We start from the raw sequence: 20,476 nt of genomic DNA, 5'->3' as shown, positions 1-20,476 counted from the left end.
GCTTTTGAACAAACAACTTGAACAGATATTCATATTTAAATACTTCTGCAGTGCAATTCAGATCTCAAAAAGCTATTGCTTTATTCCTCTTACTTGAAGAGACAAATAAACCTGTCAGCTTATTTGGCTTTCTTTTGCTGTTTGTTGCTCACTCATTTAATTTCTCAGGCTTTTTTCCTCTTTTCCTCATTGCATTTTATGAGCATCTGTATTTCATTTATGTGTCCATGTTATCCTATCTGGTTCAGATTACTGTTCTCACTATTTAATGAACTTCTTTATATAACCCCTAGCAGAAATTTAAAAAAAAAAGGAATTTAAGTTTGATCATTAGTTGTTGCTTTGTTTTGTTTTCATATTTCATTATATTGAACATATATAATTTAGAAAGAAATCCTGTTGTCTGTATTAAGGACATTCTTCTTTTATAAGTTTTTGAAGACATCTGATATAGATGTTTTAGATGTTAATATGTGTGACTTGCAAGAAAGCAGTGCCATGAACCTTTCTGTATCAGATAAAATAGTGTACAGTGTCTTTTTAATAGCTAAATGAGCATTCTTTTCTGAATTGTTCCTGCTACAAAACGGAAAATAATCTGAATTTTTTGTTTTTCTGTTCTCCAATTAGTGGTAACTGCAAAAAATGCATACAAAGCTGGTTTATGATATTTATGTAGCAGCCTTTTCATTGGTAGAGATCATCACTGAAAACTGAACACAAATCTCAAAACTGAAGGAATAGAATAGCATAGAATAGAATAGAATAGAATAGAGTACTTCAGCTGGAAATTACTTACAATGATCATCTAGTCCAACTGCCTGACCAAATAAGGAAATAAATTAGTTCTTTTGCATAATGATCCACTTTGAAGTCAAATATAAAAACCTATAAACTCAACTCTGTGAGAATTGTTTGAAGGTGAATTTATCAATTATTCAGAAGAGTTAGAACACATATTGCTTTTTAATTTCTGTTACATTAAATTAGCAGAGGTTTATTGTACACAGAACATACTAGTGGAAGTTAACACATGTTGCTAAAAGTAAAAATTTCCTTATTTTATTAGAAGACCATTTATCTCTGGATAAGTTCTGCTGGAATAATTAGTTCACCTATGTCGTCGTTACACGTCACAGAGGTTTTATTGTGTTTAGTGCGAAAATGGGTGGGGAATTATATACTGCAACCACTTAATGCTGCTCCTCAGTTCTTTTTTCTTCCTGTATGTTAGTTTGTGCTATTTTCATGGATGCAAACTTCCTGGTAGACTATCTCTGGGTAGTCTTGAGAATGCATACTTATCCTGCTAATTACTGATGAGTAGCGCAAAATTTCAAGGAGGGTCGAGTGGTTATTTACTGCCATAATTTTTTCCTTATTTATTACATCAAGCAAATACAAGAAAATAGGTAAACAGATATGCAGCTTTGAGTTTCAGAAATTTCCTGAATGCAATAGAGAAAACAGAAATCAGATCTTTTTTCTTGAAGGATAAAATGCTCAAAGGGTATCATGGAGACTATAATAAATATAGTTATGTTATCATAAATGATTAACATGTTTTTAATAATAGGGAACTCCTTCACAGTTTTGTTTGTAAATGTTTTAGCTGTTAAATGAGGAGATTCAATCTCATTGGGAAGGCATAGCGAGTGCCACCAAGTCAGCAGATCTTATTCATTTCCTCCCGTTTCCCGTATGGTCTGAGTAAAACTAGTTGTTTTTAAAGGCGACGTTATTCATAAAAGCTTTTCAAGGGCTAGGATCTGGTCTCATCTCCACTTTTCAATCAAATAGTGTGTGGCAGTTAGAGCAATCATGCAATGCTGACCATTATTTATCAATTAATTAATTAATTTCCTGGTAGTCCATAAGAAAGATGCTGAACAGGAGCTGCTATAGTTGGACATCTTAAAATCAGGAATTCTAATACATTCATGCAACTTTTTTTTTTTTTAAACTGGCCAAAAACCTTTTGAAGAATTAATATTTCTTCAATAAATATTTAAATAAGACAGAAATCCCAGAGGACATGAAGGAAACTGAAGGATGAGAAGAAAAAGCAGTGAACTGAGATGTTTCAAAGAATAACTTGTAGATCTGTTAAGCTGACATTGGTATGAGAGAGAATAAAGGAAAAAAAAGAAATTAAACAGGGTGAAGTGCTAGGTGTTTAAAATACCTGGGGTGGGGACTGATGAACCCATATTGCTTTTTATTGCACTCAATTTCATATACTCCTGTAGCTACATTTACCTGTCACAGGTTCTTTTTAATTGTAGCAATGGTTTTAATTTAACACCCAGCACAATATTAGCAAGGTAATTGAAGATGTTTAAATTCCCCCTGCAAAAGCAGAGGAGAGTCCAAGGCCTTGTTTTTCTATGTTTAATAAAGCTTTTATTAGCACTTGACAATGAGGTTATGCAATCCTCCAGCTCTGGGTGGAATAGCTGGCACTGGCATGTGAGAGCAGGAGACTGCCAAAAGCCTCTGCATGGTTTGGCACCTACAAAGTGGCTGTCAATTTACTGAAGTTCCTAATCTGACAGTCACTAAAAATAGTTCAGGTGACTGCTTTCTACTGATGAAGAAATCCTGCTGGATATTTATGTTAGGAGGCAAGGGAACAATTTGTGAATTGCAGTTTATTTGCTTCCAAGATTATAGTTAAGAGTACATAGGAGAGAATTTATGTTTATTACAGTTTCTTGAAAAATACTAAAACATCTCAAGGAAAGGAAGACTATACAATGTGGAACCTGAAAATAATGAATTTATTTTGCTTGTGAAATGGCATTTATGACATTACTTTAAAATTACTTCAGTTTAAGCGCACAGTCGTTTCTGTCTTGATAGTAACTAATGAACTTTTTTTTACAGGCAACAATCAGCTGAAGACCTTGCAAGAGTACCTGCTAATTCAACCAGCAATATCTTGAATAGGCTATTGCTCAGCTATGATCCCAGGATAAGGCCTAATTTCAAAGGTTTGTCAGATATTTCAGCGTTTGCTTTAATCTTTAGAATTTAACTTTTGCTCTTTTCATACATAGAAAATTTACGTAGAGATAATATTCACAACCTAAAGTTCTGGTTTGGTTTATTTTGAATGAAAATTTCCCTAGATAGTATAAAACTGCAGAAGATATTTACTCTTTTGAGCTGAAAGATACCATGTTAGGTATTATCATAATAGTATGGGATGCTTTATTATTATTACTTTTATAAGAGACTTTTTAAAAGTAGGAGTAGATTTTACAGAATAAATTTTAAAAATATCCTTTTTATGCTTACATTTTAGTTAGACTTTTTGTAGTATCTGTGCTTTACAGAATTTTAAAACATCAAATTTCTCTATTGACATCCTTTAAGATAACTATAAAAACTTGAGATCAACACTATAGTTATTAAATCTGTTAAAGATGTTTTAGTTATAAAGCTTATGCACTTTAGTAATGCATTTAAACATATTCCCTGCCTTTAAAACATCTCTCTGGTCATCAGTGTTGTAGGATTCTTCCATGTAGGCAAGTGTGACTTCATTACATATGCAGAAAATGTTGGAATACATAGTCTCTGCAAAACCTCTGATAACTCATAGAGCTGTAAGTTACACTTTCCAGGAATTATTTCCCTTCTGAAAAAATACATTTTATTACATACAATTTTATTAAATACAGACTATGCAGTTTGCATAAATCAGTTCTTTAATTTTAAAACTCACATATAATTATATGTGCACTAAGAGGTATTTTAATGTGCATATTACTAGTATGAAAAATTTGGAAATCTTTATTGTGCCTTTGAAGAGACTATTTTCAGATGTTCTGTTTATCTCTTTTATTATCGTCTTAAACTCATTTCTCAGCAAGTATACTGCTTCTTTCTTATTCTTATTATAGAACCATATTTATATGTTTTCAGTGCTGAACCTTGTCACAAAGAATAAACACCCAGCCTCTTCTCTACCTGTTCTTCAGCATAATCAGCTTGTAATTGCAAAGCATATTGCAGATTTCTTTATATTTTTGATAACCCTGCTGGCAGCCTGGTAAGAATCCAGGCAGAAGGAAAAAGGAGGACATGTAATGTTAACTCACAGGGAGGTGGAAGAAAAAGAACATTTTCTGACAAGTGGTTTGCCCATGTTAAAATGTTCCTCACGCATGAGTGATTTTCTTGGATGGCACTTTCTATTCAAATCTGGAAGAGGGAGTACACTCTTGGCTACTAGTGATGTGATGGGTACTCTGTCACATGCATCAGGCATTAAAAAAATTTTTATGCTTATTGCATAACCAAAAGCATAATATTCAAGCAGTCTGATTAAAAAAAAACCAAACAACAAAAAACCCACAAACTGGTTTAACTGAAAAAAGTGAAATTTTATCTTTGTACATTTCTGGTGAACCACAAGAATGAGTTTGAATTTATATATTTAATGTACACCAAAATATTTTTGCAGACAAGCAAGCTATTGGAAGGGGCATATATTACTTTGCGCTGTATCTGCTTACTCTGTTAAAACAGTCTTCATATATTCTTGTTTATCTTTTGTTGCTGAAAGAAGGAAGAAACCCACTGAATTAAGTATTTGTAACAGTGTAAATGAGATCAGATCTAATGGACATACTGATACTCACAACATAGATAATAAATAAAACTAGTGGGCCACAATTAGTTCTCACAACTGTCAGGCCAGTTCTCCTTGCTTGGTGATAACTCTCTGTTAACACCATATTAAATGACCGCCAATCAGTTCCTCCAGGGTGACAGAGGGCAGATACAGCAGCTGTCACACCATCCTTCTGCAGCTACAGGAGTCCTGGCTGTGGAAAAGAGAAGAAAATCCAGGCTATCTTAATCTCTTCACAGCTGCTGGCTTCTAGAAATTTTTCTTGGCAAATTGGTAACCATTGTAAAATGGAGCAGCTTTCCAACTCTCTCGCACCAAGACTAGACAGCTGTGAAAGCCGCATGCAATAGTTTTTACCTGCCTGTACTCGTACTTTACCATTATGTACTTGACTTGCACAGAGAGGTATCCTCTTGAAATATGAATAAATGTCTCATCATAAATCATAAACAGTTAATTTGGGATGATAGATCATCATTATGACCTTGACAATTAAAAGTGTCTGCTGCTAGAAATGTGAATTGCCTCTATCCATTACACTGTGTGCAAAAGTAATACTGGCTTATGCATTCTGTGATAACAGAAAATCATGGAATTCAAAAATTATTCATTTAGATATATGGTCTGTGAAATTCTTTAAGATTAGCTCTCTAGACTAAGGATTTTTTTTTTCTGTTTTCTTATCACTCGGTTAAAAAGAGGTTTTGTGATTACCCTTGGTTTTGAAAACTTAGTATATACTAACTTGAAAAGATGAAGTTGTATGACCCTATAAAAAACATTTTACATTGTGATACCAGTATAAAGGAGCTTTAATTGAAGGATAACATACTTTTACTGGATTGTGCAGCTCACTAGTATTTTTTTTTTTAAAGGAATTCCAGTTGATGTTGCAGTTAACATCTTCATTAACAGCTTTGGGTCAATTCAAGAGACAACTATGGTAAGACTGAAATGAAATTATTATAGCATGCATGGAGATTTTCTTATTAAATTTCAAGTTGAGGATTATGAATTATAAAGTAGAAATAATTGTTGTGGTTGTAGGCACTGAGAATTAAGTTAATGGGGTTAGTGATTGACTGACGGTGATTTATGCCATAAAGCTATTCATCTATTCCATTTTATATGTGTCCACAGATTATTGTAGCTTTAGAATCTGATTTACATGAAAGGAAATCCATAATTTCTGAGATGCAAGAGATACACTTATTTCCATAAGTTATTAAGTTCAATGGAAGAAACCAATTGGTAGTATGAATTAAATAATCTTCCTAAGAGTTAGTATATAGGTTGCTTGGTGTATTATCCAAAAAAGTACACCAGGACATTCTGACTCATAATGGCAGAGAAGCAATAAACCATAATACCACTATTAAACATTAAAACACATTTTGTTGTTTTTGGAAGTAAGTGCCCATTTAAAATTCAGAACCAGCTTAAATGTTACCTTAATAACATTTCAGTAGGACTACAGAGCTACTCAAAGTTGTACATACATTGTAGCTGAAACAGCTTTTGAATAACTCGACCAGAAATTTCTCTTTCTTTAGCTAGCAGTGAATAAAGATTTAAATTTGATTGCAAAGGATTGTAAGTCAACTAGTGGCATTACAGGGAAGTGATATGAAAACAAAAAAATTCAGTTTGCTGAAGATGCCCTGAGATTTATTTCTGAAAACAAAAGGAGGACTCAAGTTTAAAGAGGGGCAGGGAGGAAGAACAGGAAAGTAGCAGTGAGATAAGTGTCTAAGATGTCAGGTATATTAGGCCAGATGGCGCTTTCAAGTTTCTGAAATTTATTGCATGCTTTAGAAAGTGACTTTTACAGAGGCTGTTTTACAATTCACTGAGATTCAAATAGTAACAAAACATGAATGTAAGGGATGTGCTTCCCCTTACCCCCTCCAAAAAAAAAATAAAAAAATTAAGTATGCTCTCTCCAACAGTGTATGTATGCCTGCCTGTGACTCCCTGATAGGATCACTCACAAATTTACTAGGATATTCTGTAAGATAAGTCATACTCTCCTCCATATTTCAGAACTTCAGACACCGTCCTTATTGTAATTTATGCTTTTATTTAGATTTCTCTCTCCAGCTGAGATCACCATGTGATAGCTAAGCATGTTTATGTGAAATTTGGTTTACGTCTTGATGGCCTTAATATTTCACAGGAAGCACTGACAAAATAAATGGTCAATCTATTCTTCCGTGTATCACTTGGAAAACTCTTCCTGCTACAGTGGGAATTGGGTCCTGTGGACAGTCAGGAACCACTGCTCTCTTTGGGGCTATGTTGGTACTTGTCTTCAGATGGTCTGGGTAATGCACCAGACAGTAGAAGTGGGTCCCTTAGACTAGGAAAAGACTTGTACCTTCAGAATTGTAGGAAAAGTATTTCCTGGAGCTGAGGCACTGAGCCTGTGAAGGACCGGGGGGGCCTCTTGCCTTGAGAAAAGGAGACATTTGCAGGAGTACCAGAACTGCTGAAAAAATTCCTCAGTGTTGGAGAAGAGAGTGGCTGTCTCCAGGTTTGGTGAGAATAATGAGGAATGTTGATTTCTTGACTGTCTCTAAAATGAACAGAAGCTACTAAAGTGGTTGGAGTGATATCATTACTGATACCAAAAATCTGTGAAATTTCTAAGTATTTCAGTCAATTAAGTATATTGTGATGATTCTTGGTTCTGTAGCCACTTCTAGTGCCAATAATTGAATTAGTAAGTTTTTGCAAAATCTGTGTGGATTTAAAGCATCCTGCTATAGCCATGCCAAAGCAGTGATTCCTTCTTTTGGGTGATGGAGGTGTGGGGAAAAATAACCATGGGTGCCAGATGACCAGAACTGAGGTTGTGGTAGAAGGCCCAACAAACATGTAGAGTGCCAGTGAGAAAAGGTCTTGTTTGCTGTCCTTCTGGTCACGTGATAATTGCATTCTTAGCTGTGCAGTTGGCTCATCCTCAACAAAAAAGAGTAGAGGTTACCTCCTATGAAGGTAAAGTCTGCTTAGTTTTAAGAGAGAAGGGAGTTTATAGAAAAGCATCAACATATTTGAAGTTGTATTGGTTTAAAGCAAGATAGTACCCATACTGTGGATCCTGTGCCCAGAAGCCTGTATTGCTTTAATCAAGCCCTTGTGAAGAATATGAAGGGCAAATGTTTGTTCTGTGTCTAGAAAGAGTAGTGTTGTTGAATATTCAAAAGAATTGCAATGTTTCCACACAGTTAGGAGGCAAGTTACCTGGAAAAAACTAAACAAAAAGGTTAGTTAACTAACCTTATAAGAAAAGCTTATGCCAGAGCTACCTACCAGTAAACTCCCTTTATCTTGAATCCTGTAATTTGTTTCCTTCTAAATCATTAGACCACTTGTCTAGGATCCCCATGCTAACTCTGCTTCTGATTTTGCACATTTTTTGATAATGCAGATTTGTGGGATAATATGGTGGTTATGTCACATTTGGAAACTATTTTAAACTGGATGACCAGTCAAGGATTCCTAGGGATAGAGAGTTTCTGGTATAAATACTGACAGGACTATAATATTTTAGCTGTGATGGTGATCTGACTGTCTACAGAATCTATATTCAAGGTTTTTACTTGCAGTGTGGCCTTTCTTCACTGACTCAAATAACAAAACACCACTTCTTCCTTCTCCTTTACTTTAAAACCTTGCAGAAAGGTCTTTTTAATATTTATGTATGTAAACAAAAATTCAGTTTCCTTATTTTAGTCTTAAAAATGAAATTTGCTTCTTTATCAAAAAAATATACTTCATCAAGAAAAAGCACTATTATTCTTCCTTTCTTTGTGTGACTGCAGTTTACATAGAAAGTCTTTCATGATCTGCTGTGTGCTCCATTTTGCAGAGATGTATAGGCAATGCGTGATTTCTGGCCTGAGGAGGTTTTCTGGCCACATGCCCACTATTTAGTAGGCTGCATTTGAAATATTTCCTAGAATGCCTCCCCTTTCAACCTTCCTGAAAACAATTTGCCTTCTGTTGGAGTTACATGGGAAAACAAAACCCTGTAGAATACTTCTGTGTTTCTTTCTACCTGACAGGTCTCCCTGCTCTAATGCTGATGAATATCTCTTCCACCCTCTGCTCCTAGTTTCAGGCTTTTTAGTTCCTATTTTGCTCTCCTTTATTATAAAATGCCAATCACACTGCAATATTCAAAAAACGTTTGTACAATATACAGCAGGAAGACCAGTTGCTTCATACAGACTGCTTCTTCAAGCCCCTGTTGAATCTAATCATAGTGCATTTACTGAATCTTAAAGTCCATGGTGCAAATTTGAGACAACTGGTTGCAGACTTCTTTCAAAACGGATGTATACCAGATCGTAGTCTACACTGCTGCCAGATGCTGTAGTAGTTCATATTCTTGTAAGAAGCAGCCCTTCTGCACATTGTTGTCTGGTTAGCCACAGTTTTTTACTGTGACATCTCTTTGCTTCCTTCTACATTTTCTGTATTGCCTCGAGTATGTGGTGGCCTTCCTCTCCAAGTACCCCTCTCATGAGTCTCTAATCCAGGCCTGAAGCCACCTATTTTAGATTAATGGGATTTTTCTTCCATTGAGTTAAATGGGAACAGAATCAAGTTCTTGAAATGTCACAACATCCCATTGTTTGGTCTATTTAAAGTCATTTGTAATAGAGCAAGAAAGGAAATAAACTACTATCTTTGTAATAGAGCAAGAAGGAAAATAAACTACTATCTGCCTGATCTTACTTCCAATTCTTATTTTGCCAGTGCATTCTGCTTTTCAGTGATGTAAACAACTCCTTCTACTGAATGGATAAGCTGAAGGCAAGTGTTGGACACTGCTTGTCATTTGCCTGTGGCTTTGAGAAGGCATCTTATTTTGTTAAAATTAGGGTGATGCACTTGTTTATGGGGAAGTTGACTTTCGTGCAATAGTGTAATGCTTGTGAGCATGAATGATATGCAGTATTTCTATTATATGATTTAGAGTAATTTTTTTCACTGAGACAAGAAGTGCATGTGGAATGGGAACTTCAGCAAGAAGCAAGTAAAGTAAATTTTCAATTATATACATATAATTGAAAAGATGCTTTCTGAGATAATGACCTGAATTCCCTCTGGTTCTAAAGCTTCTCTGTGAGAACCTTCCAATACACAGTCACTTCATATTAGCTATTATTTTTTGTTTCTTCTTTGCTTTGGAAAGACAATATAGGTCTTTGTATAAATAACAGTCAGACTATGTGTATTTTTTCCAAAAGAGACTACCAACAAGTAACAAGTACTTGGTTTTGATGTTCTGCTTTTTCTTACAATGCAGTAAGGAAGATTATTACACAGTATAGTGTAATAAAGAAATGTTTGGGCTGATTTGACTGGTGGACTGGACATGGAAAAATGAGCACTGTATTTCAATTTACAGCTTAAATCAACAGGCTAAATTATTCTGCATGAGGTCTTAGCCAAGTGAACTCCTTCCTATTGAAGCATGACAGTCTCGACATGGCACCTGCTTTGGAATGTAAATGCAGTAAATGCAACAGAATACTTCATGTTGTATCAACAGCAACAAAAAAAAGTATAATAGGGCATTAATATGTAAAATAAACAACTTCATAAAATTAGTTTGTATGCAGAATACTTTCACAAACCAAAAATACTTTGAGAACCTTCACTCACAGATTTCTAGCATTTCACTATAATTGTACAGCAGTAACAGTATTTTCACTACTGGAGGAGGCTTTGTAAGCAATAGACAATTATGCAAAAACAAAGCACACTGTAGAAAGAACTAGGAAGACTGGAGATAGAATTTATCTTACATATAGAATTTTGGTTTATTTGGTTGGGTTTTTTAACTTTATTTCAACAATACCCTTATTCTTTTTCTATATGTGATCTGCCTAGTTTACATATACTTGGAAAAAGAGGCACTGGCTTAAATGTAAGTGTAAAAAGCAAGAAGACTTAGAGATAAGACTGAAGAATCATGACTGACATACTGGGTCATATTTTTCCTTTGGATTCACACAGCTTTCACTAAGGACAGAACGCATGCAGGGTGTCATTTTGCCTTGAAACACATACTAATCCAATTCCCGAAAGCAAAATTAGGTTCTCATTGAGTATGGCTCTACTACTGTCCATCCTTCAGCAAGAGTCCTGCTGAATCCAGAAGGAGGTTTCCTCTGTAAAGCCTTGATTTTTTTCTCTTCGAGACTGATTCTGTTTCTCCTTTCATAGCTGCTACCTCAGTACTTGTGTTGCAAGCTGGCATCAGTTCTCCTGTTACCAAAATAGCTCCAGATCACTGTTAGAAGGTCTGAGGCTGTATTGTGGGTGTGTAGTGTAAAATCTGCTATCTACCTGGTCTCTTTTCTGCTTTTATAGTGTGATATTTTGCCATCAGTGCGATACTTAACCAAATGAAGAATAAACTGGAATTGGCACTCACAGGATATCCTGACAGAAGTGATATTCTGTGCTTACTGCCTGCAGCCATTTAGTATAGTCAAGCTATGGCCTCTCCCTGCCCAGCTACATGCTTCTCTATGCCTAAGTAACAGGTGGCCACTCTTGAGGGGATGCAAAAATTGTTCCAGGGGGACCAGTTTGGTCCTGTACTTAAAGAAAGTTGCTATATTCAGAGCATGAGTGAGACATAATCTACCTATTTGTAGTGAAGTCTATTAAATGTAACACTTCTTAATATCATTTGAATAGTGATTACTGTCTTTGTGATAGAAAAAATCAGAGTATAAATTGTTTTTCTGATAGAATGGTATTCTTTCTCTGTGTTTTTTTTTCTAGAATTTTGGCTAGTCTAATATTTATTTATTCTTCCCATCAGGATTACAGAGTCAACATCTTTCTAAGACAGAAGTGGAATGACCCCAGACTCAAACTGCCCAATGACTGGAGAGGCTCAGATACACTGACGGTGGACCCGACTATGTTCAAGTGTCTTTGGAAGCCAGACTTATTCTTTGCAAATGAAAAAAATGCTAATTTCCATGATGTCACACAAGAAAATATCCTTCTTTTTATATTTCGGGATGGAGATGTCCTAGTCAGCATGAGGTATTTTATTTACATATTTCTACTATTTTTTTAAATGACTTTATTGAAATGTGTGTGCTTATTAGACTTAGTAACAGAATATGACTTATGACTAATATTGAAATTTATATGACAGTTTGTAAACAATATTACAATAAATTAAATATGTGTAAAGAAATCAGATCAAGATATTTTAAAGTGTATCAGTTGATAGCACTGCAGGTGCAAGAAATTCAAAGTATGTGTACTTTTGCATGTCATGTTAAGCTAACACCAAGTAAAACTAACATTATTGGAAACACAATTTAAACCCCTTTGATAATTGCTTAGATTCCTAGACGCATAATGAGGTGGATAAGGTATCTGAAAAAAAGCCTTCCGCTGAAGAATATATTTTGCACATCACTTGAATTTCTGCATCAACTAAAGCAAATGATGATTACATACTAAAGATATAGGGAAAGGCAAAAATTACAAAAGTTGTGAATATAAATGTTTTGTAAAAGTACTGTGAAATAATACTGATTAACTTCTATGCCTGAACGAATATCGAGGTTTTTTTGGAAGAACCCAATTTCATTGCAATTAACATGTACTTCTTTGTGGTTTGAGTTCGTTTATCAAAGGTATACACAATGCCACAAAGATAGTCATCCACTGAAACCAGCAAATTGATTGATTAAAAAGGGTGTCATAGTGAATTACAGATCTGGAGAGTTTAGAGAACCAATGGTTTGTAGAGATCAGGCTCAATTTTCTAACAGCAAATGAATTTTCTTCTTGTGTGAACTGGAACATATTGCCCTGATAGAGGTAAAAATGATTATCTGAATATACCACAACTTTACCTTCAAGAAGGAACTACTTCAGAAGTTAGGGCCACATGAGCTATTTCTTCATGTAGTAGAAATGGATAGAAAAAGAAAGAAACAAGATGGGAGAGTCTGTGTTCTTTCTTGCCCATTTCAAATCAGGATGAGTAAAGTCTCAAGACTATTGCTGACAGTGATCAGAAAAGAAAATACATTGGGCAATCAAAGCATTTCATTTGGCTTGCTCTGAAAGTCCTGGTTTTGATTTCAGTTCCTTCTGTAGCACGTTTTGAAGTGTGTAGAAATTAATATTTCGAAGTAGAAAATCACGTTCAGCTATGAAAGAATCTTCTTATTTGAAGCAGCTAATGTTAAATGAAACACTGGAGCTGTTTTCAAATGTTGCAGCTATTCATAAATGAGCTCAATAGGTTAGGTTAATGATTAATGAATATTGAGTGAATACTAATGGAAGTGTTTCTGATGGAAAAATTATTCTCTGAAAACTTGCAAATAACAAAACCAAATTCAATAAGTTTGAAATTAATGTCATCCTCTAAAAATATGCTGTTTATTTTAATAACACACTATGTTCTTAGATGATACATATGCAGATAATAATTTTCTGAGACCTTGTGCTTTGGCGGCATTTTTAAAATATATAATTTCTATGTCTTGTATTTTTAGTTTACATAGGTATTATCATGTATAAATTAAAGAATCTCCAGTTATCAAACTACTTGAATGACAAAATGCATATGAGAGAAAGCTCTTGTGCAAATAGTTAAGAATTAGGAAACTGAAAACAGGAATAAACAGCTAGTGCTCACATCAGGGACAGTAAACAGTGGAGTCCCACAAAAAAAGTTTCAACTAGGTTTTGTGCCTTTCAACATAAATCATCTGGAAAACTGTGAATTTCCAAGTGCTTTTGATGATACCTAAATATACAGAACAGTAAAGGTAAGAGACAACGTAAGAACCACAAATTATTCAAATGACCAGGCAACCAAGCATGAGATGAAATTCAAAGTAAATAACTGAAAATTATGCATGAGGAAAAAAATTATTGTAACATCACATAAAACCTGATTGTTTTTGAGGTGGTTATCAACTAAGAAAATTATCTGTGAGTAGTAACAGCTGATTGTACGAAAATGTCAGCTTATAGCTCAGTACTGTTTGAGAAAGTGATTTAAATTCTAGGAAGTATTAGGGATGAAAGAGAATATTATGCCACTTCATAAATGACTGCTACACTTGGATCATGAATACAAAGTGCAATTCTGGTCTTCCCACTGGGAAGAAAGGAGGCAAGGATGGTCGAAGGCACAGAACAGCTGAGCAAAGCAGAACTTTTCACGCTGGAAAGAACGAGATAATTGAGGTGGTGACATAGAGATCTCTGAATCACAAATGGCACAGAGAGAATGGATGGACATCGATTTTTTTGCCTTCTTTTCCAGTAAAAGACCTATGAGACAGACTCAGGATATATATAAGGAGATTATTAGAGTGTGTGCAGCTAAGCTATGATGTTCTTTGCTGCAAGATGCTGTGCATGTTAAAGGTTACATAGTGTCATCCTTTAACCTCGGCTGATTATTAAGTACTACGTAGCTGCTTGCTCACTTCCCCCTTGCCCCTGGCCCTGGTGGGATGGAGAGGAGAAGCAGGAAAAGAAAGCCCATAAAAGTCTTGAGTTGAGAACAGTTTAACAACTGAAGCAAAGTAAAACAAAATAATAGATGTCATAATGCTAATATTAATTGTAATAAAAAGGAGAGGGAGAGAGAGACATAAAACCCAAGAGAAACAAGTGATGCAGAATACAATTGCTCAACACCTGCTGACCATCCCTTCCCTGCTGCCTCCCATCTTCTTGTGCACCTGCTCACTGGCAGAGCATGGAAACTGAAAAGTCCTTGATTTAGGGTAAACACTACTGAGCAACAACCAAAACATCAATGTGTTATCCACGTTATTCTCATACTGAATCCAAAACACAGCACTGTGCCAGCTGCTAGGAAGAAAATTAACTCTATCCCAGCCAAAACCAGGATACAGATTCCAGAAAGCAACCAGAATCAAAACAGCTTCTTAGAGACAAAAAAATCTGTCAAGGTCCCTTAAATACTGAAGCATCACTTCTGGTTTAGGGAGTCCTTGAGATGCAATTTTTGGGATGTTGCTGAATATCTGGAAAAATGGCATATCCAGATTGCCATGGTATCATATTCTTTTTTAGGAGTCTTGACGTTGGCCACTGCTGGAGACAGGACTCTGCTCTGTATGGACATTTGGTTAGGTTATTCTTATGACCTATATGTATTTCATCTTGTATTAGTAATTCTCTAATTTGTGAACTATTATGTGTTTAAAGCCCTCTATAATTTTTTCCCCTATTTTATACAAGAGATCTCCATTTCAAACTGCTAATTATAACTGTAAATTTTGTTTCTGCTATTTTAGAAGATGAAAATCAAATGCCTGTGATTTTTTTCTTTCTTATGACCATCTACTGCTTACATGGCAGCTCACACTGTTTTTAAATACCATTTCTATATTTTCAGGTTGTCTATTACTCTGTCATGCCCTTTGGACTTGACCTTGTTTCCTATGGATACACAGCGCTGCAAGATGCAATTGGAAAGCTGTATGTAAATTATTCTGTGCATAAAAACAGTTCTCTTCTAGGCATGTATGAGAATCAAACAAAAATTATCAGTTCTGTATTGTTCATGTCAGCATTTTTAATGAACTGTGAAACTGATACTCACTGGTTCCTACCAATGTACATTTCCCTATCAAAGATATTTCTTACAGTTATGGCACTGTGCACTCTTGGTTTTAGCTTTTGCTATCAACCATAATGACAATTGAAGAGTTTTATAAAAACATTTACAATAAACTTAGTCAAATGGAAACACATATCATTTGGAAAAAAGAATAGCTTCCTCAGGTAGTTTTAACTTCCACAACCTGTGCTGCTTTGGAGGTTGTTAGGACCCAATTTATCCCCTTGCATTGATGATGCATGGTATTGCTTGAAACCCCTTTAATATGGTACCAAAGGAAAAGTATTTGATGCCGAAGCAGTGATATCATTTAGGGTGAAATGTTTTGAAAGAGGTTTCAAGATGTGTTGTGGCTGTAGTCAGGCATCTGTTCCTTACCAATCCTGCCCTGGTCTCCAGGTGATTTAGTCTTATGATGGGGCATACAGGTCTCATCTCTGAAGGGCATCATGCAGACAAAATGTTTCTGAAACCCATCTTTCTTGTGCCCCAAGTACACGAGTGTTTACTCAACTATAGCCTTTTTCCAACACTTCAATCCCTGGTGATCCCGCTTTCATAGTAATTCTGTTTTCCTGAATAAGGATGAGTATGGAGCAGAGAGAAGGAAGGTGACTTGCTCCAGCCTGTTCCTGCTGGAACACAAAAACTTGTTCAACTTTTACTCCACCAGCTCTGGTGGGAAAGGTGAGGTTAGGGAAAGGAAGTCACAAGTGAAGAAAGAGCAAGGTTAATCAAAACTGGGCAGGGTATCCCGGTGGGGACAAGGGTAATGATAATGATAATAATAATAATAATAATATAATGGTATTAGAGTTCTCAATTTAGTTTTTGATTTCCAGCATTTATCTTTTGAATTGTAGTATGTCCACAGTAGTTTTGCTCGTCACTACATGTACATTAGCTGAAGTAAACTCTTATGGTAAATGGAAAGTAGTTTGGGGTTAAATTGGAATTAGACAGTAATATTAATAGAAGTTTACTCAAACTTTCTCAGTCCAGGTTGCTTCACAAGCATTTCAAGGAATAGTTATTCAAGAATGAACTAAAATGCATGCTATGTTGATTTATTCAAATTCAACATGAATTTACTTCTTTAGAAAGACAGCGTGCTTTCTTCTACCTTTTAATTCAGTTGTCAAAAGTAAGAATGGTACCTACAACCTCCTGTCTGCCTCTCCAGTTCTTTCCCTTTTAGCATTTGGCAGTTTTATTCTTCTTAGGTTATTTTCAAATCAATGTTTTGTTTCTACTTGCTAGATTTCAAAATCAAAAAAGGCCATCAGTTTTTACTGAGCTGTTCTCATATCCACAGTTATGATCCTCAGTTCTACACATTCTCTACAGACACAAATTTCACTGTCCAGTAATTGTTATCATAAAGGATCTTGGCAGTTTTGTGATATGCTAAGTGTTGGAAGGGGATGAGACTGATTTTATGAATGAAGCATTAAAACAACTCTTTTTTTTGATATTATCTTACTTTATGGAGCTTTGGGACATTTTGATTTTCATTAAATTGTTAGGAATCATAGACACACAATAGAAACCTTATGAACGGTTTCACTTTTTTAATTACAGCTGCTTTTAAAAAGTTAAAAAAAATAATCTGATGCCTCCAGGAAAAGAATGGCTGTTTAAACATTTTTAAGGGCTTTGAACTGCAAAAGGCTGCATTCCAACTCCATCTTTTTTATGTTTCCTCATCTCTGTTCCCACCTAACACACATTATCTCTGTTTGAATTAAGTTAATCTTTAATAAACAAAAGGTAGCAAAAAAATGGCATGTAAAATCATGGTTCTGATTATGCACATTTAATCAATATTGCTTTATGCTTGAATATTGTGAGTCTAACTTCCACTACCTCTTGCTCGGTGGTGGTGTATATATCATGATTCAGACACTCAGAGGTGTGCTGAAGTCTGTCCATACTCAGGAGGTCATGAAGGCACTGAACTGATTTCTGTAGGACTACACATCTGCTCAAATTCCTGATCAAGTATTTCCTGAATGGAAATGCTTTCATGAGTCAGGGCTTTTAGTCTGAAAAAATAAGCAGAGAGGCTGTTTTACACAAAACCCAAGATCCATCACAGTAATGGAGTTGTTAAATTCTTTTGAAGTTACTTGGATTCGTGAGTCCTGTTAAAATTCAGTACATTTTTCATGGTTTGCTGAAGTAGAGTATGAATTAATATGGAGGCTTGAAAGCTGTGGAGAGTAGAGCTTTGCTTTCTTTGTTTAAACAGTACGAACTGTAACAAACACCTTTTCGTCAGGTGATAATGTAATGTTCCACCCATCAAATCCTAATTTAGGCCCATGTGAAAATTCAGCTTTGAATTATTTAATTTTTGTATTTATTTATTTGAACAGGAACTAGAAAGAAAAAGACTGAAAGGAATATGCATATGCCAGATTTTCTTGCAGAGTTTAGTCTGATTGAGGTGGTTTTTTAAACAATTATTATTATTTTGTTCTTGTAGTTGGTTACACAACTGATGACTTACGGTTTATCTGGCAGTCTGGAGATCCTGTACAGCTAGAGAAAATTGCTCTGCCTCAGTTTGATATTAAAAAGGAGGATATCGAATATGGTAACTGTACCAAGTATTACAAAGGCACAGGTAGGTAATCTAAGTGATTGCCTTCGTAAAACCCTTTTAAGCTTCCTTCAATTATTGTTTATAATTAATGGTTACTATTCCAGTCCATGTCTTACATTTCATGGGATAAAATAGATTACTTTTAACTAATAGGTAGTTTATATAATGGTAACTTTCATATGTGATTACTACAAACTAATTCAAATATAGAGACATCTAAACTGAAGATGGGATTAAATGTTTGTTTTAGTTTTGTTTACATATCTTATCATCTTCTTATCAGCATTCTCTTTTTATAGTTCTATTACCTGTTTATGCTGGTAAATGTCTAACCTTTCTGAAAGAGTGTTCACACAGAATCATGCCAGTTGCAGCAAAGTGGGTAAATTCTGATTTTCTGGTTCAAATTTTGTTCCATAAATGGATAGTATTAGAGTGTAACTTCAAGTGCTTCACCCTGCAGGTTCTTCTGTTCTCTAAGTGTTCTGGAAAGTCTGTCATTATAGAAAACTGCTTAAAATCCTCTACCTGTATTTATTTAATCCTACAATTATTTTCTGAATGTGAGCACGGATTTATCCAATGGTTTCTGTACTCTGGCTTTTAATGATTTATCTTTCCTACTTTGATTCGTTCCTGCTTATGATTATATCCAAATTACTGACATACTGTGACAACCACAAAACTTTCTACAAAAATGGAAGTCAGCAGGTGTATTTTAGGCAGTGCCCTTGCATCATATAAATAAATCTCCCATTAAAAATTAGTGAGGGGGACTGTGGTGCTGCAGCTTCTGAGGACCCTTTGCAAGTTTCTTGTTGACTCTTCAGCTGAAGTGGAGAGTCTGTTACTTGTGATTGCTCCTGAGCCTGATTTCAACTCTGAAGAGATCTCAAGTAACCTTAGTGGATCTCAAATTTAAGAATTTAACTTGAAGAGATAATAAAAATTGAAGTGGAGTTTGTCTACAAACTGCAAAATGAGCGAGTTCTTAGCCTAACTATATAATTCAGCATCTTGGGTGATTTAACATTTGTAAATAATAAGAAATTAGCTCTCTTCAAGAAAATTCTACATTTGTGAAAGCACATCCAACAACTGGCAGTGATTGCATTCAAATCTAAGTCAGGATATGGTAGAAACTTACTTAGTAATGAGAAAATGTTTTTTTCTTAATTAAACAATGAATTTACTGAAAATAAATAGGCTATGAAGTAGTGAAAAATTAAGGAAATGGATCTTGCATTTCCTGAATGAAATCCATACAAATTAGATAATTGTAAAACTTGCATTCTATTTGAGGCTAAAAGAAAACACTCAAGATTGCTATCTTGTTGTTGAAGTTCTCGTGATCATTTTGAGTTTTACCCTAAATCTGAAATTAAATGTCTAAACAAAATTAAATATTTTAGATATTTTTAGGGACCTTAAAGAAAAAAATGTAAGAAAAATCAGTGGTGTTCTCTCAAGTTTTACCAACTTGTGACCACAAGTTAAAATGACACTGCAAAATATTCAGTAAAATGCTCGCATTTTGTGTGGATGTGTATGTGCTTTGGAACATTAAAGAAAGAACATGAGAGAACCATCAGTTAAAAAATTAATTTTTTAAAGTTTTCACAACTCTTTTATTGCAAATCCTTTCTGTTAAGAATATCCATTTAATCTCATAATCAAAACTGGAATTAATCCTTCAGTAATGTGAAAGGAATATTTAATATTTTAATACTCTGAAGTATTTTTAAAGGTGTTTTAAATACTCCATTTTTATTTACTTTAAATTCTTATGCTGATGGTATTTTAAAAATACCTTCACATACAGAGTTAAAATTAATTCAGCTGTGGATTTTTCCGTGTTGCATGAAGGAGCAAATTTTAAAATTATGGCTTATGTAGTAGATTCCTGCCTATTGCACAGAACTCAATCTTTACTGCTTATTTTTGTCAACTGACATTTTATCATAAGTAAGCTGAAAGAGGGTCACCAAATTTGGGGAGATTTTGTGGCAATAAATTGAATATATATATTTGCAAATTGCCTGTTATTCATGGACCGTGTGACAGATTCAGAAAGGTCCTTGTGAGCTGAATGGTGGGGGCAATAGATACTATACTCTGTCTGATGAAAGACTATTTAAATGAAGGCGTATGGAATACATTTCCTACATAACACAAACAATGATTTTGAAGGTCATCCCTCATTTGAAAATAAAACCTAAAAGTATCTGGAAACTATTCAGAAATTATAGAGGGATAACTTTTCAGCCAACAGATCACTGAAAATGATAGAATGGACAATAAAATACAGCACTGAGAAGACACTAGTCTTCTATACAAGGATTTTTTTCTTTAATGTTTTATTATGTTGTTGTTTTGGTGTTTGTATGCCTAAACAACTCTTTTATGTCATTGTACAGCACTTACTTGATAAAATATGGAAGATAAATAGAGAACTTTTTGACAGATTCTAGCTTCTAAATTAGCTTTGCGCCAACTGGATTGATAAATATGGTCCAATCTGAATTTTGAAGTTGTTGTAATATAACATAGGAATGCTCTT

The 20,476-nt window shown here is 34.7% G+C and overlaps 1 protein-coding gene across 2 annotated transcripts in view; it reads left to right on the top strand.

The window, feature by feature from the left end:
* The window catches only part of GLRB (glycine receptor beta), a 50,201-nt gene that overhangs the window by 9,104 nt on the left and 20,621 nt on the right, over positions 1 to 20,476 (top strand). For both annotated transcript variants that reach the window (XM_018071360.3, XM_029962419.1), the window contains exons 3-7: positions 2,887 to 2,993; positions 5,518 to 5,585; positions 11,490 to 11,719; positions 15,084 to 15,166; positions 17,797 to 17,937. In XM_018071360.3, coding sequence (XP_017926849.1) covers positions 2,887 to 2,993; positions 5,518 to 5,585; positions 11,490 to 11,719; positions 15,084 to 15,166; positions 17,797 to 17,937 — 629 coding nt within the window. The remainder of the gene's footprint in view (positions 1 to 2,886; positions 2,994 to 5,517; positions 5,586 to 11,489; positions 11,720 to 15,083; positions 15,167 to 17,796; positions 17,938 to 20,476) is intronic.

The sequence above is a fragment of the Manacus vitellinus genome, unplaced genomic scaffold (genome assembly GCF_001715985.3).
Source record: "Manacus vitellinus isolate BGI_N305 unplaced genomic scaffold, ASM171598v3 scaffold_0_pilon, whole genome shotgun sequence".
In the NCBI taxonomy this organism is placed as follows: Eukaryota; Metazoa; Chordata; class Aves; order Passeriformes; family Pipridae; genus Manacus; species Manacus vitellinus.
The sequence above is the reverse complement of the archived record's forward strand: the minus strand, read 5'-3'. Positions and strand labels throughout refer to the sequence as shown.